Source organism: Lipophrys pholis, assembly GCF_963383615.2.
Source record: "Lipophrys pholis genome assembly, chromosome: 2".
Taxonomy (NCBI): domain Eukaryota; kingdom Metazoa; phylum Chordata; class Actinopteri; order Blenniiformes; family Blenniidae; genus Lipophrys; species Lipophrys pholis.
The window spans coordinates 34,420,898-34,447,491 of NC_137636.1; the positions used below are offsets into that span (position 1 = coordinate 34,420,898).

Sequence of the window (26,594 nt, forward strand, 5' to 3'; positions counted from 1 at the left end):
TGTGTGTGTGTGTGTGTGTGTGTGTGTGTGTGTGTGTGTGTGTGTGTGTGTGTGTGTGTGTGTGTGTGTGTGTGTGTGTGTGTGTGTGTGTGTGTGTGTGTGTGTGTGTGTGTGTGTGTGTATCAGGTCCCTCACCACGTTGGGTCTGGTGATCTCTGCTCTGGCTGACAAAGGAACAGCGAAGAACAAGACAAAGTTTGTTCCGTACAGAGACTCGGTTCTGACCTGGCTGTTGAAGGTAGGCGGAGCTAAAGCAGTTGTTCAGCACTGTCGATGGTGTGACAGTCAGCAGCTCGTCACTTGAACCACAGACAGAGAATAACACTTTCAGCTCCTGGTCAGGACTTCCTTTACTGCTTCATAATCTCATCTCTCCATTTTTCTACCTCCTGAAATTGGATTTTTAAGATACAAATTCAAATCAGTCAACATTTATTTATACAGTCCTTTACAACACTCAAGGTGACCAAAGTGCTTCACAGTAAGTAACAGACAATAAAAATGAGAAAGAAAAGAATTAAAAGAGAACAAGAGTAAAATTAAATCAAATCAAATCAGAATGAGATAAAATGTCACCATAATACTGTGTATTAAAAGCCAGTCTGAGTAAATAGGTTTTCAACCTGGATTTGAAGAGGCCAAAGTCGGTTACGTTGCGTATTTCAGGGGGCAGTTTAAATGTAAAATAGAGAATAAAACAAGGTGATTGTGTGGGGATTTCTTTCTCAGCAGTTCAGGGGAACATTTGATATCAGAGGAAGTCCAACAGGTCTGATGAGAATGAATCCAAACGTGACGATCAGCTGTTGTGGTGCTGCCTGAGCTGCTGACAGTCCATCTTGTGTTCAACTGGACACTCATGCTCATCGTTTCATCTTCTGTTTCCTGTCTGTGGTCAGGACTGCCTGGGGGGCAACAGTCGCACTGCCATGGTGGCCACCATCAGTCCAGCAGCCGATAACTATGAGGAGACGCTGTCCACGCTGCGCTACGCTGACCGGGCAAAGAGCATTGTGAACCACGCTATTGTCAACGAAGACCCCAACGCTCGCATCATTCGGGAGCTCCGCGAGGAGGTGGAGAAGCTCCGGGTGCAGCTCACCCAGGCAGAGGTGAGCGATCCTCCCAGAGCGGAGATGAAGTCCCGCTCGGCTCCTCTAACTCTCTCTGCTCCTCATGTTCAGTCGCTGAAAGCCCCGGAGCTGAAGGAGCGTCTGGAAGAATCGGAGAAGTTGATTCAAGAGATGACCATCAGCTGGGAGGAGAAGCTCCGCAAAACAGAGGAGATCGCACAAGTAAAGCTTCCACACACTGTGCTATTGTAGTGGCTCTAATGGGTGGTCCTAACGTGACACTGTGAGGCGGGTCCAGGACATCGTGGCTTTACCCTCCATGTAGTAACTGTACCCTCTAGATAGTAGCTTTACCCTCCATGTAGTAACTTTACTCTCCAGGTAGTAACTTTACCCTCCATGTAGTAAGTTTACCCTCCAGATAGTAACTTTACCCTCCATGTAGTAACTTTACTCTCCAGATAGTAACTTTACCCTCCATGTAGTAACGTTACCCTCCAGATAGTAACTTTACCCTCCATGTAGTAACTTTACCCTCCATGTAGTAACGTTACCCCCCAGGTAGTAACTTTACCCTCCATGTAGTAACTTTACTCTCCAGATAGTAACTTTACTCTCCAGGTTGTAACTTTACCCTCCATGTAGTAACTTTACCCTCCAGATAGTAACTTTACCCTCCATGTAGTAACGTTACTCTCCAGGAAGTAACTTTACTCTCCAGGTAGTAACTTTACCCTCCATGTAGTAACTTTACTCTCCAGGTAGTAACTTTACCCTCCATGTAGTAACTTTACTCTCCAGGTAGTAACTTTACCCTCCATGTAGTAACGTTACCCTCCAGATAGTAACTTTTCCCTCCATGTAGTAACTTTACTCTCCAGGTAGTAACTTTACTCTCCAGGTAGTACAGACTTTCCTCCTTCTCTCTTTGTGGGATTTCTTCCCAAACACATACATCCACAACCCTGAGGCTGCGTTCCTGTTCATGTTTAGGACGTCTTATTGTTGCGCAACACGTCGGCTGCCATTCTGCTTGTGTTTTCATCGTACAGTCTGCACACAGCAAACTTCATGTCCTGGCTTAGTTGATTTCATGCAGTGTGGCGGCCTGTGACACACACACACACACACACACACACACACACACACACACACACACACACACACACACACACACACACACACACACACACACACACACACACACACACACACACACACACACACACACACACACACACTCACTCATGCACTCCCACAGACACACTCACACACAGTTCATGTGCTTTGTCTGCAGGAGCGTCAGAAGCAGCTGGAGAGTTTGGGGATTTCTCTGCAGTCGTCGGGGATCAAAGTAGGAGACGACAAAAGTTTTCTCGTTAACCTGAATGCTGACCCCGCCCTTAATGAGCTGCTCGTGTACTACTTGAAGGTACACACACACACACACACACACACACACACACACACAGTCATTAAAGTGTATTGTTAATTTCTACTAAGCAGGATTGAAGCAAAGTGTTTAAAACAACTCGTAATTCTTAAATACAGGAAGTAAACTACAGTGGTGCATTATGGGTTGCTAGCAGGTAGCCTCAGGAAGCTGAAGAAAAGGATCAGAAAGTAGGGAAACTTGGTAGATGGGCTTCCAGACGTGGTCACATGACTTTAGATCCTATTGTTTGTCACCATGTTTTTCCATATTTTGAGTCCTGACCAATCAGTGAGCCACATTCTCTTCTTTGTGCTTTTTGTCTAAAATACACTGTGAAATTAAAGGTGTGGAGGTTTTTATTGCAGTGTGGGTCATTAAGACTAAAAGTCTTTTTAATCCAAGCAGGAGTTCCAGTGTTGATGGTTGTGATCTAATCCTTCAGTACAGAACCACACTGCTGTTTGTTAGTACCTCAGAGGACGTTCAGGTCACTTCCTGACAGTTTTGTCCTCATGTCTGTGGCGTGTTTAAGGACCACACCAAAGTGGGCTCTGCAGACTCTCAGGACATCCAGCTGTGTGGAATGGGGATCCAGGCCGAGCATTGCATCATCGACATCACGGCTGAGGCCGCCGTCATACTCAGCCCCGTCCGCAACGCCCGGTAAGGACGGCCGGGCCCCGGCAGACAGACCCACCTGATTCATGTGTTCACCCTGCTGTTTCAAGGCAGTGCTGTCTGTCATGTTGCAGGACTTGTGTCAACGGTTCTCCAGTGAGCAGTGCTCTCCAGCTGCACCACGGAGACCGCATCCTGTGGGGAAACAACCACTTTTTCAGGTAAGCACATGTCACACCTATCATTTCTCAGGTTGTCTTTTTCTTTCAAAGCCTTCTGTGCTCTCAGCCGCTACGACAGCAGGTTCTTTTTCCACCTTAATTTGATTCTCCCATATTTAGATGTTTTCATCTTAACTGTCAGTGGTGTGGATGATGTTATTCCAACTCGTTGATGAGTTTCACTAGTACATGCCTGGATCTGAGTAATGGAAAGAAAAATCATTGGTGCAGTCTTTGTAACAGATTTATTTTTCTGACGGTGTTGACTGATATTATCTCACTTGAAGGATCAACCTGCCGAAGCGGTGCTCTCGTGTGGCAGAAGATGAGGAAGGTGAAGGTGAAGTGATGAAGAAGAGCGGCAGCAGTGAGCAGCTGGATGCAGACGGTGACACGGCCAGTGAAGTGTCCAGTGAAGTCAGCTTCTCCTACGAGTTTGCCCAGACCGAGGTCATGATGAAGGCCCTGGGCAGTAACGGTAAAGCTGTGGCGCTGTGGTGGGGTGTGAGTCTAACCCGCTTCCTGCCGCTGACTGCCTGTGCTGTGCTCAGACCCCATGCAGGCCGTGCTGCAGTCTCTGGAGAGGCAGCACGAGGAGGAGAAGAGGTCTGCTCTGGAGCGGCAGAGGCAGATGTACGAGCAGGAGCTACAGCAGCTCCGAAAGAAACTCAACCCCGACCGTCTGTCCTGTGGAGGATCCACGTCCATGCAGCAGGGTCCGGGGCAGCAGGCTCAATACCGCAGCCTGGAGAGACTCAGCATGGGAGGAATGAGCCATTCCACCAGCGCTCAGAGCCGGCTGAGGCAATGGAGCGAGGACAGGTGAGCAGCAGAACAAGAGCTTCTAAAGTGGTGAGCACTGTGAGCCGCTGAACACGCCCCCTCCACTCCACTCCTCGCCTGCAGGGAAGCGGTGTTCGTCAGGAGCCTGCGCAGGCTGAGGGAGCAGATCGTCAGGGCCAACACCCTGGTACAGGAGGCCTGCTTCATCTCTGACGAGCTGGAACGACACACCGAGTACAGAGTCACTCTGCAGATCCCAGCGGACAACCTCAACGCCAACCGCAAGGTCTGAGGGAGGGAGGGAGAGAGAGAGAGAGAGAGACAGAGAGAGAGAGAGAGAGAGAGAGAGACAGAGACACTTCCCCACAGCCCATAGTGTGTGTGTGTGTGTGTGTACAGAGAGATGCGGTGCTGAGCGAACCAGCCATTCAGTTGCGTCGGAGGTGTCGGGGGAAGCAGATCTGGAGTTTGGAGAAGATGGAGAACCGTCTGGTGGACATGAGGGAGCTGTACCAGGAGTGGCAGGACTACCACCATCACCATCCAGACGACCCGGTGGGTTGGGGTTAACGTCTCTTTCCTCTGCACAATCACACCTGTGTGTTGACCACGCTGTTCACCACCTGTCCTCTCATTCACAACACCCAAACTTTACCCAGACTTCCTCTGTTCTGCCTCTTTGATCTTTCACATGTCTTCTTCGTTGGTATCTCTTCTCCACCGGAAGACGAACCAGGTTCTAGTTTGGTGCTGGTGCCCGTGCTTAGTTGGTTCCAATCGGGCTCCTCCTAAGAACCGGTTGTTTTCCCATCGTCAAGGAGCAGAGTGAGATTCACGTCACTGTGTTTCCATAAAACTCCAGCACGTCACTGCGTCCATCATATAAATCCAGCTATGAACCCGCATCATGGACGAAGCTGCCGTGGCTCACGGGTAAAACTCTTGCGTCCATGCAGGTGACCCGGTTCGAGACCTGTCATGTCAACAGATCTTTCAACATATGTTTAGTTTGTTTTAAAGACGCAGGCATTTGCCAAACCAGCTCTCTATAATCAAGTACTTGATCTCGTGGAGGCTCTCCTGGTGGAGGCTCTCCTGGTGGAGGCTCTGCTGATTGAGGTTATGCTCCAGTGGTGGAGGCTCTGCTGGTGGAGGCTCCGCAGGTGGAGGCTTTCCTGGTGGACCTGGTGGAGGCTCCGCTGGTGGAGGTTATGCTCCGAAGGTGGAGGCTCTGCTGGTGGAGGCTCTGTTGGCGGAGGCTCTGCTGGCGGAGGCTCCACAGGGTAGGCTCTGCTGGTGGAGGCTTTGCTGGTGGAGGCTTTCCTGGTTGACCTGGTGGAGGCACCGCAGGTGAAGGCTCTGTTGGTGGAGGCTTTCCTGGTGGAGGCTCTGTTGGTGGAAGCTTCGCAGGCGGAGGCTCTGCTGATGGAGGCTCTGCTGGTGGAGGTTATGCTCCACTGGTGGAGGCTCCGCAGGTGGAGCCGGTGCTGCAGCCTGCTGGACTTCCTGTCCCACTGTGTCCCAGAGGCTCCCTCCAGCTTGTCTGGGCTGAGAGCAGAACTCCGGGAAGCTCTGGCTCTGAGTCCACTGCTGCTTTTATGTCGCTTCCATTGACAATAAAAAACCAAATGAAGACACTCGGCTGCGGTCTGGATAAACCCGCCCTCTGAACCAGCAGACCGTTGGTGCTGCTAAGCAGCAGTTTAGAGAGTCTGGAGAACTGGTGCTGAGTCAGGATCTGGATCTGAAGCACACCTGGAACCGACTCGGTGGAAAACAGGAAAGACCAGATGATGCTCAGGCTCACGATGCAACATGATTTAAGAATCTTCTGAACTCACAGGGTTTTACAACAAGCCAGACTAAGACTCTCTCACCCTGAACCCTAAACCTTCACATGGTCATGATGAAGATTACTTTGAGTCCTTCGTCTCACACACACTCCTCCTCCTCTGTACAGGTCATGCGCTCGTATTTCCGACGAGCAGATCCATTCTTTGACGAGCAGGAGAACCACAGTTTGATCGGCGTTGCCAACGTTTTCCTGTCCTGCCTCTTCTACGACGTCAAGCTGCAGTACGCTGTTCCCATCATCAACCAGAAGGGGGAGGTATATACACACACGCGCAAGCACACGCACACATGCTCACAGCTCTCTGTGGGGTAACAGGCTGTGTGTGTGCGCAGGTTGCAGGGCGTCTGCACGTGGAGGTGGTGAGGGTTGGAGGAGGTTTGGAGGAGAGCATGGCAGGAGGAGATGAACCTGACAACAACCAGGACACGGACATTCAGGACCGAAAGCTGGTCTGCATGGTGAGACGTCTCTTCCTCCTCCTCCTTCTTCTGCACCTCCTCCTCCTCTTCCTCATCGTCTGTCTTCTACACCTCCTCCTCCTGCTTCTTCTACACATCCTCCTCTTCCTCCTCCTCCTTCTTCTACACCTCCTCTTCCTCTTCCTCCTCATCCTTCTTCTACACCTCCTCCTCCTCCTCCTTGTCTGTGATGGGGAGCGTGAGCCGGGTCCGCAGGTTGTTTCCCAGGTATTTCACCCTGCTGACGAGGTCCTGTTGACAGTCCTGCGTACTAACCCCGAGTGTAATCCACACTGCATGACAACTGGTGCAGTGTGACCTGCCATAATAAAGTGTATTCACAAAACAACACCATCCACCTCAGTTTATGGTGTTCTTTCTCATGTGGAGCAGTGTGGTGACTTTGTTATTTTCGATATTGTTGTCTTGGTTTTTGTGCTTCTGTTCTATATAAAATAATGACAACAATCTTTTGTTATTAACCACACAACATTTTCTTTTTATGTTTGAAGGGTTTATTATTTTGAAGGTACAGAGCAGGAAACATGAAGTGTTGCACTTCAGTCACACTGCAAAATGTCTATTGTACTTGTTGGTACTGTGATAATGACTTATTGTGCTTTGAAATCATAGCATTGTACTTGAAATGACTCTTGACCTTTGAACCCTCCATAGATCAAGATCCTGCAAGCCACAGGTCTTCCCCAGTACCTGTCCAACTTTGTCTTCTGTCAGTATTCCTTCTGGGACCAGTCTGAGCCTATCATCGTGGCTCCTGAGGTGGACCCGTCATCTTCCTCGCCCAGCTCCAAAGACCCTCACTGCATGGTGGTGTTCGACTGCTGCAAGGTGAGCTGGGAGGAGTCTAACCACTGCAGCTCCACCGCAGGTCCACCGTGCCCTGTGTGGTCACACTGTGGTCAGGCTGTGATCACTGTGGGGTCACACTGTGGTCACACTGTGGTCACACTGTGTTTGGACTGTGTGGTCACACTGTGTGGTCATGCTGTGGTCACGTTGTGGTCACACTGTGTGGTCATGCTGTGGTCACGTTGTGGTCACCCTGTGTGGTCACACTGTGTTTGGACTGTGTGGTCAGGCTGTGGTCACACTGTGGTTATACTGTGTGGTCACGCTGTGGTAACATTGTAGTCACACTCTAGTCACTGTGTGGTCACCCTGTGTGGTCACACTGTGTGGTCATGCTGTGGTCACACTGTAGCTACACTGAGTGGTCACACTGTGGTTACACTGTGTGGTCAGGCTGTGTTTGGACTGTGTGGTCAGGCTGTGGTCACACTGTGGTTATACTGTGTGGTTACGCTGTGGTAACATTGTCGTCACACTGTAGTCACTGTGTGCTCACCCTGTGTGGTCACCCTGTGTGGTCACCCTGTGTGGTCACCCTGTGGTAACACTGTGCTCACCCTGTGTGTGTTGTAGGAGCTGGCGGTATCGGTCAGTGAAGATTTCATTGAGTACCTGACAGAAGGAGCCGTGGCCATTGAGGTGTACGGACACAGACAGGCTGACACAGGAAGACATCCTGCTCTGTGGGACCTCAGCATCATCCAGGCCAAAACACGCACACTACGAGACCGGTACACACACACACACACACACACACACACACACACACACACACACACACACACACACACGCAGTACCATACTCCGGGGTCCTGACGCTCTCTCCTCTGGCAGGTGGAGTGAGGTGACGCGCCGTCTGGAGCTGTGGATCCACATCTTGGAGATAAACGAGAACGGAGACTTTATGCCGGTGGAGGTGGTTCCTGCTAAGGATGTGTCCACCGGGGGCATCTTTCAGCTCCGACAGGTGAACACACTTTCAATCTCACCTGTAGTCAAACCTCAGAGGAAGAAGTCAAGTGTCATATTCAGGTGGTATATACCGGGTCCTGTACAGGTAAATTCTCTGTTACCTGGCAGCCATTTATCGCTTTTGTAGAAAACATGGCAGCTGCCAACACTGATATATAACCTACATAAGTGATTATGTACCTTTTATTTTCCCTTTTGTTGTCAATATGTTTAAAAATGTGCTTAGTAAGCTTACAGATGGTTCAATAACTGTGTGTGTGTGTGTGTGTGTGTGTGTGTGTGTGTGTGTGTGTGTGTGTGTGTGTGTGTGTGTGTGTGTGTGTGTGTGGGGGGGGGGGGGGGGGGGGTTATTAAGAAATTGATGTAAAAGTTCTGTGTTTATATTGTTTTGTTTTTTGTTAAAAAAACAAAAACAAAACAACAACGGAAAAAAAAAGACGGTAAACATCCTGTTCTCTCCTGTTGTTATGCTCCGGGGCTCCAGGGCCAGTCCAGGAGGATCCAGGTGGATGTGCACTCGGTGCAGGACTCGGGCACCATGCCTCTGATAGCAGAGGTCCTGCTGGCTGTGTCCGTAGGCTGTGTGGAGATCAGAAACTCCACAGCCAATCAGGAAGCAGATGAGATGGACAGCTATCAGGTAGACCTGCTCGAGACTCTCCTGTTTCACCCGGTGAGAAATGAACTCAATGAACCCAGTGCTCTGTTGGACAGGATAGAGATCTGGAACGACTCCGCAGGCAGTGGCTCGCTGCTCTCACCAAGAGACAGGAGTACCTGGACCAGCACCTCCAGAGCCTGCTCAGCAAAACAGGTACACACACACACACACACACACACACACACACACACACACACACACACACACACACACACACACACACACACACACACACACACACACACACACACACACACACACACACACACACACACACACACACACACACACACACACACACACACACACACACACACACACACACACACACACACACACACACACACACACACACACACACACACACGTTCCCATGACTCAGAGTTACTCAGTGTTCTGTGATTGGCTGTTTGTCCAGAGAAGACAGAGGACGACATGGAGAGGGAGGCTCAGCTGCTGGAGTGGCGCCTGACTCTCACTGAGGAGAGAAATGCCGTCATGGTGCCCTCTGCTGGCAGTGGCATCCCCGGAGCGCCGGCTGAATGGTACAGAGCACACACAGGGTCCCTGATAGTTTAATGGAGCTTAATAAATAAATGTGAGAAGAGAGGGCGCTTCTTCCACACGTTGGTTAAAAAACATCCAGTGAGCCACAGGAAGGATTTGATGAAGGTCTTCATGTCATCCACTGCATGTTGACATCAATGTGTTTGTTGACAGGGTTCCGCTCCCAGGCATGGAGACTCACATCCCCGTCCTCTTCCTCAACCTCAAGCGTACGTAGACCGACCTCAACATGCCCACTCACATGGAATTCCTGCACACGGGTTTGTTCTCAATTCACATCTCTGTTTGTCTGCAGCGGATGATCTCAGCTCTCAGGACCAGTTTGAGGTGCCAGAGGCTGGAGGCTGGGACGCCACTTTAAGTGGAGAAGACGAGGACGACTTCTTCGACCTGCAGATTGTTAAGCACTACGACGGAGAGGTGAGGATAACAGCTCCATCACAACAAGAAGAAAGCTCTGACACTCCAGGTTCTGGCCCAAGCTCCTTCTGGCGAAAGAAAAGCTGTTTGGCTGGGCAAACCGTCCGGGCCAAAGTTTCTCGGTGGTCCGCAAAATCTTGTGTTATTGGTCAGACTTTACTTGTTAACTTCCACATTCCGCCACAAGTTCACGGCAGGGCTGTGCGTTTCGTATTTACGCTGCACACACATGTTCCAGCTCGCTATTTACTGTATCAGTCATGCTCCTGCAGTTAAAACCAGCATGGCGGCTCAAACACAAACTTTCTCTTTTATTACTGAAACTGTTCAGCCAAATCTATTTCTGGAAACCTTTGAAGTGAGAAATAAGCCATGCAATTGCGTTGCCTGCAAGTTTGACAGCTTCTTCTCAGAGTATGAACCCTCCTGCCGAACAAGAATTTTTTTCGGCAGCTGGCTGACGTCAAAACTTTGTTCTTGTTCTCCTGGGAGTGGGTGGGCAGTGAGAGTCCCATTCTGCTAGTGGCCTGCTGTTAAACCCCGCTTGTTTGCTCGCAGGTGAAAGCCGAGGCGTCGTGGGACTCGACGGTCCACGAGTGTCCCCAGCTCAGTCGCGGGGGGTCGTGGCCCGAGCAGCGCGTGTACCTGACGGTCCGGGCGGTGGTCCAGCTCAGCCACCCCGCCGACATGCAGCTGGTGCTGCGGAAGAGGATCTGTGTGAACGTTAACCCCGGGCGCCAGGGCTTCGCACACAGCTTTCTGAGGAGGATGTCCACCCGCAGCACCATCCCAGGCTGCGGGGTCACATTCGAGGTGGTGTCCAACATCCCCGGGGTAAGGCTCGGACAAAAAGCCGCTTCTTCTCGTGACGTCAGCACAGATGATTGAACAGAACTCTGTCCCTAGGATTCCCCGGGTTCAGAGGACAGGGAGATGCTGGCTCGACTCGCCGCCAACGCTCACAACAGCCAGTCAGCTGATAACAAGGAGGCCATTGAGAAATACCTGCGCAGTGTTCTCAGTCTGGAGAACATCCTGACTCTGGACCGACTCCGACAGGTTAAACCCAGTTCACTTCAACCTTTGACCCTGTCAGCATTTCAGCTTGTACAACTAATATTCAGCAAAAATAGATTTCCAATCAGAAACAGCAAAACAAAGCAGCAGTCACTGCGATTCACCCTTTGATTCACGCCAATAAATCTTCATCTCTCAGCATTCTGTCCTGTCCTCAGACTTTATTGTTATATTCTACGTTTACAGTTCAGTTTTCATGTAACACATCAGTCAATATTCAGTCCAGATGATCTAATGTTTGATGTGTGTGTGTGTGTGTGTGTGTGTGTGTGTGTGTGTGTGTGTGTGTGTGTGTGTGTGTGTGTGTGTGTGTGTGTGTGTGTGTGTGTGTGTGTGTGTGTGTGTGTGTGTGTGTGTGTGTGTGTGTGTGTGTGTGTGTGTGTGTGTGTGTGTGTGTGTGTGTGTGTGTGTGTGTGTGTGTGTGTGTGTGTGTGTCAGGAAGTGGCGGTGAAGGAGCAGCTGGCTGGCAGAGGAAGGAGCAGCAGGAGGAGTGTCAGCTCTCCTTCAGTTCACAGAGTAAATGAGACACTCACTGGTCATGTATCATGTTCAGATCTCCTCCATGTCTGCTGACCCTCTGTCTCCTCTGTCTCCTCCTTGTCTCCTCTGACCTCAGCTCTCTGGCAGCAGACAGGACGTTTCCTCCACCTGCCTGCTGGATGACAAGGTAACTGTTCCACTGCAGGCTGAGAGGAGGGACTCTTCTTTCATGTCTGAGGCCCCGTTTCAACGACTACGCATACGAGTGTATCCGCAAAACTTTCTTCACTTTTGGGGGGGGGGGTCTGTTGACACGACACCAGTGGTCAGATCCACTGTATCGTCCATATCAGCAGTTTTATAGTGACTCACCCCTGATAGCATCCAGTTTGTCATCTGTCCATACGGATGTTGGGTATTCTCGATTTTGTTCACGTTTAGATTGTAATGTTCTCTGCACTTGTGTCTGTGTGGTTTCATTACACACATAACAAGCAACAGCGCCCTCCCGTGGCCCGGCATACTAACGACATCGCTGTCAGTGTCTCCGCAGCTGCAGTGTAAACGCACCATGTTTTTGTTAACGGATTAGGTGTCACGTGAAACGTTGTTGTGTAAACGGGGCCTGAGTGTTCTTGTCTTCCTCTGTGCTGCTCAGGGTCGATGGGAGAGCCAACAGGATATCTTCATGCCATCGCAGTTCCAGCGTACTCTGCCTCGACCCGCCTCCTCCCCTTCCACCTACTCCACCTCCCCCTCTTCTAGCCCGTCTCCCTTCGCCATCCCCCCACACAGCCAGGACCCAGAACAAGGTGAACCTCTCTTCATTGTTCTCTGTCTCTGTATCTGTCCTCCCTCGCTTCCTCCCCGTCGTGCTCCTGCAGTCTAACTTTAAGTCACACTTTCTTGAATAATGGCTCAGCACTTTGTGCCTCTGTGGAGGTAAATCCTGAAAGAGGTGGTTGGATTGATGTTCCTGTGTCTTTTTGATCAGTGAATTCTAAACAATCCGCGATCATCTTTCACTGCGGAAGAATAAAGAGTCACTGAGCTTTTATCATCCAGAAGACTTGACCTCTGCTTCCTGCATCAGTTCACCTGATGCTGAAAGTAAAGGCTGGTACACGCCACAGAATTCTTCAGACCTTCTCACACTTGATAATCACAAAAGACAGATGACTCTGGGTTTCCTCTTATCAAGGTAACTTCAGGATTAACCCTGGGTTTTCCAAAATGCAAGACAGATTCACTTCTTACCAGGATAAATCACGGAGACGGGGTTTTAGAACAATCTTTTTGACATAATAAAATAAATCCTGGTCACTGAGGTTTTGAAGGATGTTTTTGTTCTTGTTCTTCACTTGTTCCAACTCTGTTTACCTCCACAAGAGTTGATCTGGAATAATGAGATTAATAATAATGGTCACGCTGACAAAACTGCAGAAACATGAATTTATTGAACGCAGAACTATTCCTGTCGTCACGGCTTAACTAAGGATGAATTAATGAACAGAGGAGTTAAGGAGGAGGAGAAGGAGGAGCTCTTCTCTTTCAAGTCATGACGTTTGTGAAACTTAGTATTAACTGTGTTTTAACAAAGTCATCAGTTTTACGTTCCATTTATTTGTATTGTGTGTTCTTAAGTGTCAAAGGTAAAGATTCCTGCTGAACTTCTCTGGCTGCCCGGCAGAGCCAACGGCTCTCCTTCTGCTCCTCATTTCCTCCTCATCACTCAGCCTTTACTGTACAGCGAAGGCTGACCTCCTGTGGCTGTTCAATCTTCTGCATGAGTTCAGTTTCAGCAGCACTGAATGAATCCTGGTTTCTCACTTTCTGTCTCATGATCTGCAGTTTTTACTCACCAGCTTGTCTCGTCACTCTGTGGCTTTGACTTTGGACATTTTCTGGACTTTGAACTTCCTGTCTTAATCTTCCACATGTCCTCCACCTCCCGGACCTTTTCTTCCTCCTCCTCTTTCTCCTGCTCCTCCTCTTCCAACTCCTCCTCCTTTTCATGCTCCTCTTCTCCACCTCCTCCTCTTTGTCCTCCTCTTCCTCCTTCTCATGCTCCTCTTCTTTTCCTCATCCTCCTCTTCCTACTCCTGCTCCTCCTCCTCACCCCCCCCAGGTCGTTCAGGACTTGCTGCCTCTTATCTTTCAGTGAAGGCGCTGGTCCCTCAGATGCCCAAACTGCTGAAGTCTCTGTTCCCGGCGCGAGACGACAAGAAGGAGCTGAGGCCGTCGCCTCAGAACCAGCAGGTCAGCACAGTCTGAAGTCTGAACTGAGCACTTCCTCCACTTGTATTCAAATATTAAATCAAAATGTCTAAAATGATGTTTGAGCCGTGAGGTCACATCGATTCGTCCCTCCGCAGCATGTGCCTCGCATTGTGACATCATCAGGAGGGGACGACGCCCGAGTCAAGAGCGACACGGTGAGATTGTGTTTGTTGTTTCGGGTTTTATCTGGAAGCTGCCTGAGCACAGGGAGCTTCCAGCCTGCGGGGGGGAAGTGTTGAGTTGGTGATGATGTGGAGGACTGCAAGTCACCGCAGTTTCCAGCAGCAGAGCAGTTTGATGACATTCAGACTGCCTGTTGTCAGCAGGTTCAAAAGCTTTGAGGTGAAGGTGGAGAAGTTCCAGGTTGAGAAGATTTAGGGTACTTCCGAATTGTCCCTCCTAACTCCTTATCTATGGACTTTACCTTAACCCCGTGGATGACGTCACAGGGTTAAGAAAAGGTGTTAGGAGGCTTCCTAAAGGAGTTAGTGAAAGGCGATCACGATAGTGTGGCAGTCGGACCGCACTTTCTCTTAGTGATGTCATAATAATGCGACGGCGGCACAAGTTAGTGATTTAAAGTTGTTCAAGGCAGATTATTACTTTGGTAACTTACATGATCTGCTCCCTTTTTCCGACATCGGGAGTTTCCCTGAACGCTCGGATGAGCGGGTCCCTTTAAATGTTGTTGCCGCAACCATTAGTCCAGTCAGGTTGGGAGTCCTGGAGAAGTCAGTGACACTTTGACCTGTAACAACACTTTTTCACGGAGGGAAATAAATCTGAAGGTGATGAAAGGTTAAATTATTACGTTGAATTGATGATGACGAGCTGCTGACCTCGTCCAGAACAGCTTCAGCACTGTCATCAAGCCAGAGTTCCACAGCTTCTCAGTGCAGGTGAAGGATGATGGGACCCGTCAGAGATGTGGTCTCTCTGAAAACTGATGGAAGATTGTTGGAAGTTGCTGATTGTTGCTGACTGTTTCTTGTTTTGCCCTGTCTGCATGCTTTCTTCTGTCCCTCTGCTGGCGTGGAAACCTCTGGTGTAGACTGCTGTTCTACGGCCTCCAGCCAAAGAAGTCCCTCCTCCTCCTGTGCATGACCCGCATGACACCGCCCCCCTCAGCCCCCTCAGCCAGTCGTCCAGCGGCTACTTCTCCACTAGTGTTTCTACGGTTACGCTGTCTGACGTCCTCCAGCCCTCCTTGTCGTCCTCCTCCCTCCTGGCTGCCGACACCTCGTGCTCCACAATCCCACAGCAGCAGGGTCCTGACGGGAACAATATTGTCACCTCTCCTTCCCAGTGTGCCACCAAAATGGCAGCCATCACTCCACTGGCCTCACACACCTCAGCCAATCACGACGACATCCTCGAAGATATGTCCTGCTCTGATCCCAAGCTGAACTCACCCGGAGGAGGAGACAGAGGATCGGGGAAGCTGGAGATTTGTTTGGACACTGAGGAGGGAAGCAGCCTCCTCCTGCCTGAGTGGCTGACGGGGGGGGCGAGCGTTACGGTGGGCGGCAGCAAGGCGGGAACCGTGCGCTACGTGGGAACCACACAGTTTGCTGAGGGATTGTGGGTGGGAGTGGAGCTGGACTCTCCTGTGGGTAGGTACACCGTCCACATCACCCATGCAACCTGTGTAGACCTTCTGAAAACACAAGACTGATTTTCACCCCCTGGTCGAGCCATCACTTATCGGAGGCTGTAATGTTATTTCTTTAAGGCCCTGTTTACACGACAACTTTTCACGTGACAACACCTAATCCGCTAAAAAAAAAGGAGTGCGTTTACACTGCAGCAGCGGACACAGAGACAAAGATGTAGTTAGTATGCCGGGCCACTGGAGGGCGCTGTTGCTTAATTTTGAAATGCAACTACACAGACGTGTGTGCAGAGAACAAAACACTATAAACGTGAAGAAAATGGAGAGAAACCTGACTGATGACACATCGGATGATATCAGGGAGAGTCTCAACCATTAAACTACTGATCTGGAAGATAAAACTAGAATATGGACCGCGGTTCGTACCACTACGCGGCCGCCATGTTTGTTTACAACTGAATGAGCAGGAGGGAGGGGGAGAGATGTACATTCGCAGTAACAGGCTCTGTAGCCTCCATCAGTCTCCGCAGGAGGGATTTGAGCCATGAAAGAATCTTTCCACCTTGGGAGCCGCATTAAAAACTTTGCGGTTCCAGTGCATCCGCAAACTGGTGCCGTGTAAACGGACCCCCCCCAAAGTGAAGAAAGTTTTGCAGATACACTCAAATTCTTTGTTGTGTAAACGGGGCCTTACATGTCACATGGCGGCGGCGTAATGGTACGACTTGCGGTCCATATTCTAGTTTTATCATCCAGATCAGTAGTTTAATAGATAAGACTCTCCCTGATAGCATCCGATGTATCATCAGTCCATGCGGATGTCAGGTTCTCTCCATTTTCTTCACGTTCATAGTGTATTGTTCTCTGCACACACGTCTGTGTAGTTTCATTCCAAAATCAAGCAACAGCGCCCTCCAGTGTCCGCTGCTGCAGTTTAAACGCACTCCTTTTTTTTAGCGGATTAGGTGTTGTCACGTGAAACGTTGTCGTGTAAACAGGGCCTAAGAGTGACGCACTTTCAGATGTTCAGGAGGTATTTAAACCTGCTGCCTACACATTTCCTCACTGGGCTCTCTACTGTATTGTCCTGCTCATTGGACATGCTGTGGTCTTATGGCCTCACATTGTCCAGCTCTCTGGATCAGATGCAGCAGTGAAGACATCCAAACATTTCCTCAGTCAGAGCTGTCACTCACACTCCAGTTAAATGAACCATCACACCTCTAGAACGTAGTGCGACGAGCTGCGAAAACATCAGGGAAATCAATCAAGTCTTCAGTTTTGTCCCGATATGAAGGACACAGCAATTCCTAATGACGCTTTGATAGCTTCCAGTCATCTCTCAGCTCAGCGCCCGGTTTATGTCCACTAGTCTCACTAAAACAATATACCTTTCAGACTCTTTTGATGGTATACTGGTGCGCTCTGTCCAGGTTTGGCCCCCAGCGTCATGTTTGATTATTATTATTATTATCCATCCATTTTCTCCGGCTTATCCGTTTCCAGGTCGCGGGAGTGGCAGTCTGAGCACTGTCACCCAGATCACATTGCATCGATTAAGAACCTTCCTGCGGGTGGTGAGTCCACAGGAAGGTGGTGCTGGGCGTGGGACATGAACCCTCTACCTTGAGATAGCGAGTCTAATGCTCTACCAACTGAGCTCGCCGGGGGCCTATTATTATTATTATTATTATTATTATTATTATTATTATTATTCCTTTTTCTGTATATCACGTGTTTTGAAAACCCACAAATGTAAAAAGAAAGCCTGTCTCGTGGTTTTAACGGAGCTCTACCATGTTGAGCGAATCACTGCTGTTGATTTTGTACTGAAGTGTCTCCCTGTACTTTTCCCCTGCAGGTAAGAACGATGGCTCTGTGGGAGGTCGGCGGTATTTCCACTGTAAACCAGGCCACGGGGTGTTGGTCCGTCCAGACCGCCTGTCTCTCCGGAGCGCAGACCTCCTGCCTCCCGGCCAGCATGTCCCTGTGCTGCGAGGAGAAGCCTTGGCTGCACGGCGGGCGGAGAACCGCAAGTCATGGAGCAGCTAAAAGAGGAGAGCCTGGAGCTGAGGGGGAGATGAACTCCATAAGGTCCTGCTCCTCCTCCTGCTCCTCTCAGCTATGCAACAGGCCACACATCAGAACTGACCCACTGCCGAACCTCTAGTAGTTGGAAACTACACTCACTACATCCACTCAGAACATGGATGCAAATGAAATGAAGACAATGAAGAAACCTGTAAAATGCAGGTGAGCTAAGGAGAGACAGCAGAGTGCTGCTGGGTGGAGGACGGATCCTGCTTTATGAACGGCTCTGGATGGGAGCAGGCGGGGAACCTGAGGCTGAAGAGACGTCCAGGAACGCTAACGCCTCGCATCCCTCTTCTGGTTGGAGTGAATGAAAAGCTGCTGCTTCATTTTGATGAGTTGCTTTTCATTTAAAATATTAATGATTCCGTATTGATGGTGTTTCCCAGCTTCTGCACCACATAGGAAGGTGTTTTTACGTCGGCACGCCAGCATAAACTACACTTCTGAATTGTTTTCAAAGGTAGTTTTAGTTGAAAACATTCCAAAAATCCCCAATCAACTAAAATAATGTGAAGAGTGAAGTATGTTGATGTCCTCTGAGATGTTTGCGTGTTCAGGTCAGATCTCTTCAGCCTGCAGGTCCTTTGCTATTTCACATTTTGAGGTGACAAATGTGTCTCTTGAAGAAAATATAGATCAGACGTTACCACATCACCAAACAACTCCAATTCCCGCTGAACAAGCTAAACTAGTTAAATGATAAAGAGCCTGGAAACAGCTCAAACTATGAACCAGTCATGACGTGTCAGCAGTTTTTAACTGCGATTCCTTTGGGTGACGTGTCAGATCTTTAGGTGGCAGACGTCTGGTTTACCTGTCAGGTCCACTTTGTACCACATGATGGCACCCTGTCCATGCTCTGAAGAACAGTGAACTCCCAAACCAGGACAGACTGGACTCTGGAGTACCTCACTACTGCCACCCACTGTGCCAAAGTGGAAGATCTGTTCATGGTGTTTTCTGTGTGTGAAAGAGGAGTGACTTGAAACTCACAGCGCTCCCTGCTGATCCCGGCTGGCCTCACACTTCACCTCCCAGGAGCCTTCTGTGATGGCTGGAGCCTCCCGCTGAGTTGAAGATGGATCCTCCCAAAAAGTGCCTTCACCTCGTCTTGATTTCCTGTGTGTGATCTCTGAGCTGTTTGTATTGTGGAGAAAGCCTTGTGTTCAGTGTGAGGTGATCTCAGGGACTGCAGCGGCGAAGTGTGTGTGTGTATGTGTGTGTGTGTGTGTGTGCAAGTGCGTGTGTTGGTTTTGCACTGGAGGTGTTGGACGAGGATCTTTTGCATGTTGCATGAGCAGAAGTTTCCTGCTGAGCAGCTCTGCCAGGTGGTGTGTGTATTTCTGTGTGTGAGCAGCTCTCTGCTGCTGCTGCAGCTGTTTTAGTAGCATGAAGAGAAGTGTGCGTGAAGAGAGACGCTTCAGATGTGAGCAGAGCATATCATTTGGCTTTAATGTCCTTCATATCTTTGGTTTGTGTCCAGCGACTGCTCTGAATACATCTGGGAAAGGGTTAAACCAGAGGACAGCAGTGTGAAGACTCATCGGTGTTCCAGGCTGTCGGATTCATTTCAACCATTTTGTTATTGAAGGTTCCGGAGGGAGACGCTGTGGCCGTCACGGGACTGGATGGTTAGTACTTCCAGTCTGTTAGTACTTCCAGTCCGTTTGTACCTCCAGTCCGTCAGTACTTCAAGTCTGTTAGTACTTCCAGTGAAGTGTCAGTGGAAGACGAGTTGGGAGGGTTGGAGTATCATTAGGTTAGGTTAGGTTAGGTTAGGTTAGGTTAGGTTAGGTTAGGTGATAAAGGTTAGGTTAGGGCGAGCCCAGGTAACCCATAACCCATCTTGTCTGCAGAACATATCCAGGCTGTAGAACTGTGTATGACAAAACATTATCTGGAAACTCTTTTTCTACTTTTCATTTGTATTTTCATGGATTTACTATTTATATTTGAATGCTAGTACACATGCCTTTATCACATGAACACTTGTAAAGCCTTTTAATTTCAAGTATTATTGCACAAGTGATTTGAGTAAAATTGCTGCTATTACCATATACATTTGTAAATGGATTGTTAAAACATCCATTGTATTTTCATGTAATGTTTTTAAATCCTAAAATGATTAAAAGCTGCATTTTTGATTCAAATAACATATATATATTTTAAAATACAGTTAATCTCCAGATCAGGAAATGAGATGTTTGGGATTTTTGTTTTGGGAGAAAATTAATTTTAACAGCAAATAGTTCACAATAGTGTTTGATGAAACTACAATATATTGTAAATCACCGTCATCATCCTGTAATTTTATTATCTGTGATTTGTTAAAGCCTGGCACAGAGGAGTCCTGTGACTGGTCGGTCGCTTTGCCGGTCAGTCGCTTGATTTTGTTAGGTTGGTTGTTGGGTCAGTCGGTTGTTCAGTTGGTTGACATGGGTCAGTCGGTTCAGTTGGTTGTTCGGTTGGTTGTTTGGTCAGTTGGTTGTTCGTTTGGTTGTTGGGTCAGTCGGTTGGTTGGTTGGTTGTTCGGTCCATTGGTTGTTGGGTTGGATTTTATATCAGTTGGTTGTTCAGTTGGTTGTTGAGTCAGTCGGTTGGTTGTTGGGTCAGTCGGTTGTTCGGTTGGTTGTTGGGTCAGTTGATTGTTGGGTTGGTTGTTGGGTCAGTCAATTGGTTGGTTGGTTGGTTGTTGGGTCAGTCAGTCAGTCGGTTCGTTGTTGGGTCAGTTGATTAGTCGGTTGTTTGAACAGTTGGTCGGTTGTTGGGTCAGTTGGCTGGTTGGTTGTTGGGTTGGTCGGTTATTTGGTTGCTGGGTTGGTCTTTGGGTCGGTCGGTTGATTGTTGGGTTGGTCTTTGGGTCGGTTGGTTGGTTGGTTGGTTGGTCAGTCGGTCGGTTGGTTGCTGGGTCAGTTGATTAGTTGGTTGTTGAATGAGTTGGTTGGTTGTTGGGTCATTCGATTGGTTGGTTGGTTGTTGGGTCAGTTGGTTGGTTGGTCGATCGGTTGATCAGCCAGTTAGTTGGTTGTTGGGTCAGTTCGTTGGTTGTTGGGTCATTCGGTTGGTTGGTTGGTTGGTTGTTGGGTCAGTTGGTTGGTTGGTCGGTCGGTCGATCAGCCAGTTAGTTGGTTGTTGGGTCAGTTGGTTGGTTGGTTGGTTGGTTGGTTGGTTGGTCGGTCGGTCGGTTGATCAGCCAGATAGTTGGTTGTTGGGTCCACATTGGTTGGTTGGTCTTTGGGTTGGTTAGTTGGTTGGTTGATCAGCCAATTAGTTGTTCGCTGGTTGGCTGTTGGCTATAGTGTTAACTGGCAGGATGTGAACATTGTGGTTTGTAGTAGTTTGATAGTAATAAAGGGTGTGTGTGTGTGTGTGTGTGTGTGTGTGTGTGTGTGTGTGTGTGTGTGTGTGTGTGTGTGTGTGTGTGTGTGTGTGTGTGTGTGTGTGTGTGTGTGTGTGTGTGTGTGTGTCCATGGTTTGTTGGTCTGAGATCACTTCAATCTTCGATATGTCCTTTAATGTTCTTGTGCCTCAGAAACTATGTGACCATGTATCTTCTAAAAATTAATTCATTCACTCATATCTTCCACACACCGTGTCTCATATCAGCACTTCGACTCCTTTGCACAAGGGGAGGAACTGAAAGGTTCCTCTCTGGGACTCTTGTATGTGTTGAAATACAAACTTTAATATGATTCAATGTTTTTCTTTCATTCCATGATTTTGGAGCAATATAGTTCTGATGGAGCGCAGCAGGAAGGATGTTTTTGTTTTCTCAGCACAGTCCTGGTCGTCCGGGCAAAGCAAACTTCAGTGTGTCACAGGAACAGAGCCTGTGCAGACGTCTGGGCCTCATCATGACAGAGGAACCCTGAGCGACGTTCCGGTGGGAAACAGGACCCCCTGTGGAGCCGTGTGGGAGTGGATGTGGAGCCCAAGCTACTGGACTCCTCTGCAGTCCAAACCTTCAACCCGTCAGCTCAATGCTTCCGACTGAAATCGTGTGTGAAGCAGCTCAGGGTCCCGCGTTTACTTTTCCAATGAGAAGAAAGCTTGTGATGTGCTGTGATCCATCAAATATGAAAAGATCCCACAAGTCTTAAAAGTCAGATGTTCAGTGATGATGCAGATGGCGACCTCCTGTCTCTGCAGACCTCCTGTCTCTGCAGACCTTCTGTCTCTGCAGACCTTCTGTCTCTGCAGACCTCCTGTCTCTGCAGACCTCCTGTCTCTGCAGACCTTCTGTCTCTGCAGACCTTCTGTCTCTGCAGACCTTCTGTCTCTGCAGACCTCTGCCGTCACCTCGCAGCCCAAACAAAAGTTCTTCAGCAGCCTATTGTGAAACCAGTTGCTGTGTCTGGACTGGCTCCTACTGCGGTCCGACGGTTGACACCTCGTCCACAATGTCCCGGATTATAAACCAAAGTTCTCCCTCTCGACGCGTCCTCATCAGTGGAGACTCACTGGAGCTCCTCGCCAGTGAGGTCCAGTGTCTGAACTCCTCCCCTGAAGTTCAGCAGGTGTTTCTAGTTCCAGCGTCAGGATCACAGTCACATTCAGTCTTCATGTAGTCGGTGCTTTTTTCCCTCAGTGACAGAGTCCTGGTCGGAACCCCCCTGCCTTAATGTGGCCTTCAGACTGCAGCCAGACCAGGTCTCAGCAGGACCCCTCAGACAAGCAGGTCCCTTTAAAACGCCTGCTGTTCCCCCTTCAGGGAACTTCTACTGGGAACTGGAGCGGAAACTACATTATTACAACCACAAGTTGTCCGCTTTGCTCAACTCCACTAACTCGTCTCAGCTGCAGGTGGAGGAGGAGGAGTCCACTGCTTCAGCTAGCTTCTGGTTCAAAATGACAAACATCTTCAGAAAGTGTGGAGAAGCGCTGAGTGAAAATGATTTTCATCTGAGTGACTCAGCATGAAGACGTCATCAGGGCCGTTGGGTCCTCATCAGGGCCGTTGGATCCTCATCAGGGCCCTTGGGTCCTCATCAGGGCCGTTGGATCCTCATCAGGGCCCTTGGGTCCTCATCAGGGCCGTTGTCAGCAGCATGACAGTGCTTTTCTCTGTCCACCCTGCTGCTGGAAGGTGTTCTCTGTCCTCCACCCTGCTGCTGGAGGCTGTTTTCTACACCTGGTTGGAGTCACACCCGCTCTGCTGATCAGTCACCTGTTGAAACCACCCAGATCCAAGAGGTCCCCCCCCCCACAATTGCAGCCCTCCAGATACCCCCCCCCCCCCCCCCCCCCCCGAAGTCCTGACATCTTCAGCTGACGAGACAAGACACAGATCTTTTCCACCAGTAAGAACCAGGTGCTAGTTCGGAGCCAGGGCCAGGTGCTAAATCTGGCCCCACAATGGTTGCTGGGCCAGAGCGGGGCCAGACACGTCATCAGCTGGGGGCGGAGTTATCGCTGGAGTCGTCGCCACCTACGAGGCGGACGAGACGCTGTACTGGCTTTCTGAAATCTACAGCGAACGTTGCCAAAGCAAGATGCAGGTGAAAAAACCAACAATAGAGCGACGAGGAGGCGCAGTGTTTTCTCGCTCTTTGGTCTGCATCCAACTAAACCGATGTATCTGGGAAGACATCGGGACATGGCAGTGGCGGGGAACGTTAGGACCGTCAAGCAGCTCCGGAATCAACTTAAACAATTAAAAAGGGAGTACCGGGACCAAGAAGCGGGAGCTGCTTCTTCGTATTCCGCGTTCTTTCCCGGCAGTTCGGATGACTGTCGGTACATTGCTGCCTCTGAGGTTTTCCACAGAAGTGCTTGGGGCTACATATGCAGTGACGCACGACGTCTTGGAGTGATGCAATGACGTGGCTCTCACTCGGCTCCCTTGACAATGGAAGAACAACCAGTTCTTTGGAGGTGCTCGTTTAAGAACTGGCAATGGCACCGGGCCTGAACTAGCACCTGGTTCCTTTTGGTGGAAAAGACCTAAGAGAGGGTCCCCACATATAGCACCCTCTCTGTGTGTGTGTGTGTGTGTGTGTGTGTGTGTGTGTGTGTGTGTGTGTGTGTGTGTGTGTGTGTGTGTGTGTGTGTGTGTGTGTGTGTGTGTGTGTGTGTGTGTGTGTGTGTGTGTGTGTGTGTGTGTGTGTGTGTGTGTGTGTGTGTGTGTGTTCAAACTTAAAAACCAGATCTGAGCACAAGTTTGGGTTTGATGACTGAAGTATTTGTTTTCATCCTGTAATTCGATGCTGCAATCCAAAGAATAAATGTGTGTAACCGTTCATTCATCATTTCATTGTTTGAGTGTCTCAACGGTTGTGAAAGGAAAATGATGAGGAACATTATGGGAGGTTTTGTTTGTCAATGCCAAACCAGTTGAATTTAATTTATTTGACAAGAACCACAAGCATCATGTACATAAATGTTGTGAATGTGCTGAGCTCAGCGGTTTGTGGTGGAAAAGTTCAGTCGGACAAATTTACATTTTGGACGATTTATTAACGGCAACATATTTCAAGTCCTACAAAATGATTTCATAGTTGTGAATTATTGTGCAATAAATAATTAAATCTCACAATCTGATCTCTTAATGTGTCCAGACATTAATGGAAGTAATTCGATGACTTTCCAGGCCGTCGTGCAGCCGAAGAAGCAGGTTTATTGATTGACGGTTTCTTTTATGTTCGCAGTTCATTAGTCCTCTGTGGAAAGCGTTGGTTTGGACCGAATGTCCAGACGCCGTCCCGGAGCTCCTGGATGAACCGGGCCAGCGTGTAGACATCATGGAGTCTCAAACTGTCGAACTTTCTTTAAGAGAAACGCTTCATCCAGACTCATCTATAAAACTTTGTTGGGATTCTTACTGAAAATGTACGTGTACCAAACAAAATTCGGATCGGTAAAACGGTGCGTACGCACATCTGCACGTACTTTCCCTTTATAGATCCCAGTCCACCTTGAAGGTTGGCGGTTCAGATCCCGCCCTCAACACGCCGACTTTCTACCATAAATGGTCAATGCAAAGTGTTTCGTCAATATTTTTGATTCTCAATCAGCTTTTTGATCGATAGCATTTGATGCTAAATCCTGACTGAAAAGACGAGGAAAAGGAACTTTACGGAGAGTGCAACAGTCATGGAGGAGGTGGAGGTCAGGAAAATGATATTATTTGGTGTCACAGTGGTGGAATCACGAATAAAAGAAAAACAAAGTGATCAGCAGCGCGTCGTCGCCGCTGAAAATAGTGCGAGAGTCTCAGAGAGATCAGTGACTGCAGAGGTGGAGAAGAAGAGTCTGATCTGAAGGTGGAGGCCAGAGAAAGGTTGCATGGAGCAGGTAGGTAGTGCAAATAAATAAATAGATAAATAGTGCAACAACAGACTACAACTACATCTCTGGGTAAATAAATACCAGTAATAGTAAAAGTCTGATAATAAAACCATGAGTCAGATATAAATAGAAGAAAGAATGAAGGTCAAAGGTTAAATAGGGATCAGCAGGAGGCCAGGCAGGATCAGAACTGAGTTCTTGGTAAAACCGGTTGTCATTTTTATGTTGAAGATTTACAGCAAAAAGTTACTTGTAATCTAACTTAGTTACTTCTAGAGTAACTACTTTTATTAATTAGTAAAGTAACTCAGTTACGTTTAAGGAAGTAACTAGTCATCAGATTACTTTTTCAAGGTAACTGTGGCAACCCTGGTCACAATCGATAATCAGTTCAGTCCGTCGCTCTGCATCGTTTGAGGGTGAAAATGTGACATATGATCATGGTGCTGCTGATTCAGCAGTAACGGCTCACTAAAACATCTATACCACTGCAGCTTGGCTGTTTATGATCACGTGGATCAATAAGTCTGATATGCGAAGATACTAAATATATGAGATGAATCTCGCTTCAATGCTCCACCTCACCATCAGCGCCGCCAGGATCCCCGTCTCCAAACTGTGCGTGCGCAAGGTCCAAAGTTGGCGTACCGGCACATTCTGCTGCAGAGTTTGTTTTTTTTTAATCACAAACTTTGCGTGAGAAGTGGCGTACGCACCTTTCAGGACCTGTTTTGTGAGTAAGCCCCCTTTAATAAACGAGGCCCCAGGTGACGGAGTCGTCTGTGACGCTGATGGAGCTGAAGCAGAACGCCGTGGATGTAGAAGAGGAGCCTTCAGAAGCTGGTCTTATCTCAGCATGGTGTTCACCCTCCAACTCACCAGCGCTCAAATCATCTCAAACAGGATAGCTGAAGAAACGCCTGAGAGGAAGAGAAAGGAGCTGCTGCTGCTTCACTTCCCCGTGCTTTCCATAACGGAACGATCCCAAAAACATCTCCACTTCTGGTGGCAGCGTTCTCTTCCTTTCCGGAAGTCGTTTCTGTTTCACTCCTGGGCCGTCTGGATCTTTACTTTGTCTTAAACTGTGATGGAGGATCTCCTCTCGAGCGCTCAGCCGGCTCAGAAACTGACATGTGGGGAAACATCTGGTTTTAGATGTTCGTGTAACCAGGATTGAAATCCACACACTGAGCCACTGTCGTCTTTTCCCACACTCTTTTTTAGTTGGTGAAAGCACCATGTCAGGGAACAGTGAGTCTGACGACAGCCTCGCAGAAGAAGAGACACCTCTTCATCTTCCTCCCGAGTTGGCGGAATTGTTCAAAAGTGAAACGGAGGACGCAGATTTTGATGATTCATTAATGTGAGATGAGATCAGTAGCTTACGTCTTCAGCCTGTTGTTCTGTGTTCTGTCGTGCGGCTGGTTCATGGTGACTGTGTTACGTTAACGTACCATACACGTATGTATTCAACCAGCTGTTCTGTGTGATAAGAAACACCTCATGAACGGTGAAAGTCAACCATTCAAGCTCTGTGTGCTGTTGTGTTGCTGAGTAATGGATTGAATTGTGAAATACATTTCCACAATAAAAGCGACTTATAGTCCAGAATGATTTATGTGTTTTTTCCTCTTCATTCTTTGACTGATGCGACCTATACTCTGGAGCCACTTATAGTATGGAAAGTACAGTATGTTCTTTTTACATGGCAGCATTTTTCAAGTGACTGTCCAGAAGAAGTCAGAAGTAAACTACATTTTAGAATAAATGACTTTTCAGTTGGTGTGAAATTCCTGGTAAATGTTCTAGAGTGAACAGACAGACCGTGACG

General features: G+C 48.7%; 1 protein-coding gene across 1 annotated transcript in view; it reads left to right on the plus strand.

Moving 5' to 3' along the window:
* kif13ba (kinesin family member 13Ba) overlaps positions 1-24,002 on the plus strand; it is a gene marked incomplete at its 5' end in the record, with an annotated part of 57,807 nt that extends 33,805 nt beyond the window's left edge. The window contains 29 exons of the mRNA XM_080493388.1: positions 127-238; positions 900-1,112; positions 1,185-1,295; positions 2,371-2,505; positions 3,041-3,171; positions 3,261-3,347; positions 3,635-3,825; positions 3,899-4,169; positions 4,254-4,416; positions 4,530-4,685; positions 6,091-6,240; positions 6,318-6,443; positions 7,119-7,292; positions 7,887-8,044; positions 8,148-8,280; positions 8,770-8,925; positions 9,000-9,099; positions 9,365-9,491; positions 9,667-9,722; positions 9,809-9,933; positions 10,492-10,767; positions 10,840-10,992; positions 11,449-11,526; positions 11,627-11,677; positions 12,149-12,302; positions 13,652-13,749; positions 13,866-13,925; positions 14,822-15,383; positions 17,244-24,002. Of these exons, the coding sequence (XP_080349514.1) occupies positions 127-238; positions 900-1,112; positions 1,185-1,295; positions 2,371-2,505; positions 3,041-3,171; positions 3,261-3,347; positions 3,635-3,825; positions 3,899-4,169; positions 4,254-4,416; positions 4,530-4,685; positions 6,091-6,240; positions 6,318-6,443; positions 7,119-7,292; positions 7,887-8,044; positions 8,148-8,280; positions 8,770-8,925; positions 9,000-9,099; positions 9,365-9,491; positions 9,667-9,722; positions 9,809-9,933; positions 10,492-10,767; positions 10,840-10,992; positions 11,449-11,526; positions 11,627-11,677; positions 12,149-12,302; positions 13,652-13,749; positions 13,866-13,925; positions 14,822-15,383; positions 17,244-17,434 (4,498 nt within the window). The 3' untranslated portion in view covers positions 17,435-24,002. The remainder of the gene's footprint in view (positions 1-126; positions 239-899; positions 1,113-1,184; positions 1,296-2,370; positions 2,506-3,040; positions 3,172-3,260; positions 3,348-3,634; positions 3,826-3,898; positions 4,170-4,253; positions 4,417-4,529; positions 4,686-6,090; positions 6,241-6,317; positions 6,444-7,118; positions 7,293-7,886; positions 8,045-8,147; positions 8,281-8,769; positions 8,926-8,999; positions 9,100-9,364; positions 9,492-9,666; positions 9,723-9,808; positions 9,934-10,491; positions 10,768-10,839; positions 10,993-11,448; positions 11,527-11,626; positions 11,678-12,148; positions 12,303-13,651; positions 13,750-13,865; positions 13,926-14,821; positions 15,384-17,243) is intronic.
* Positions 24,003-26,594: the final 2,592 nt, after the last annotated feature.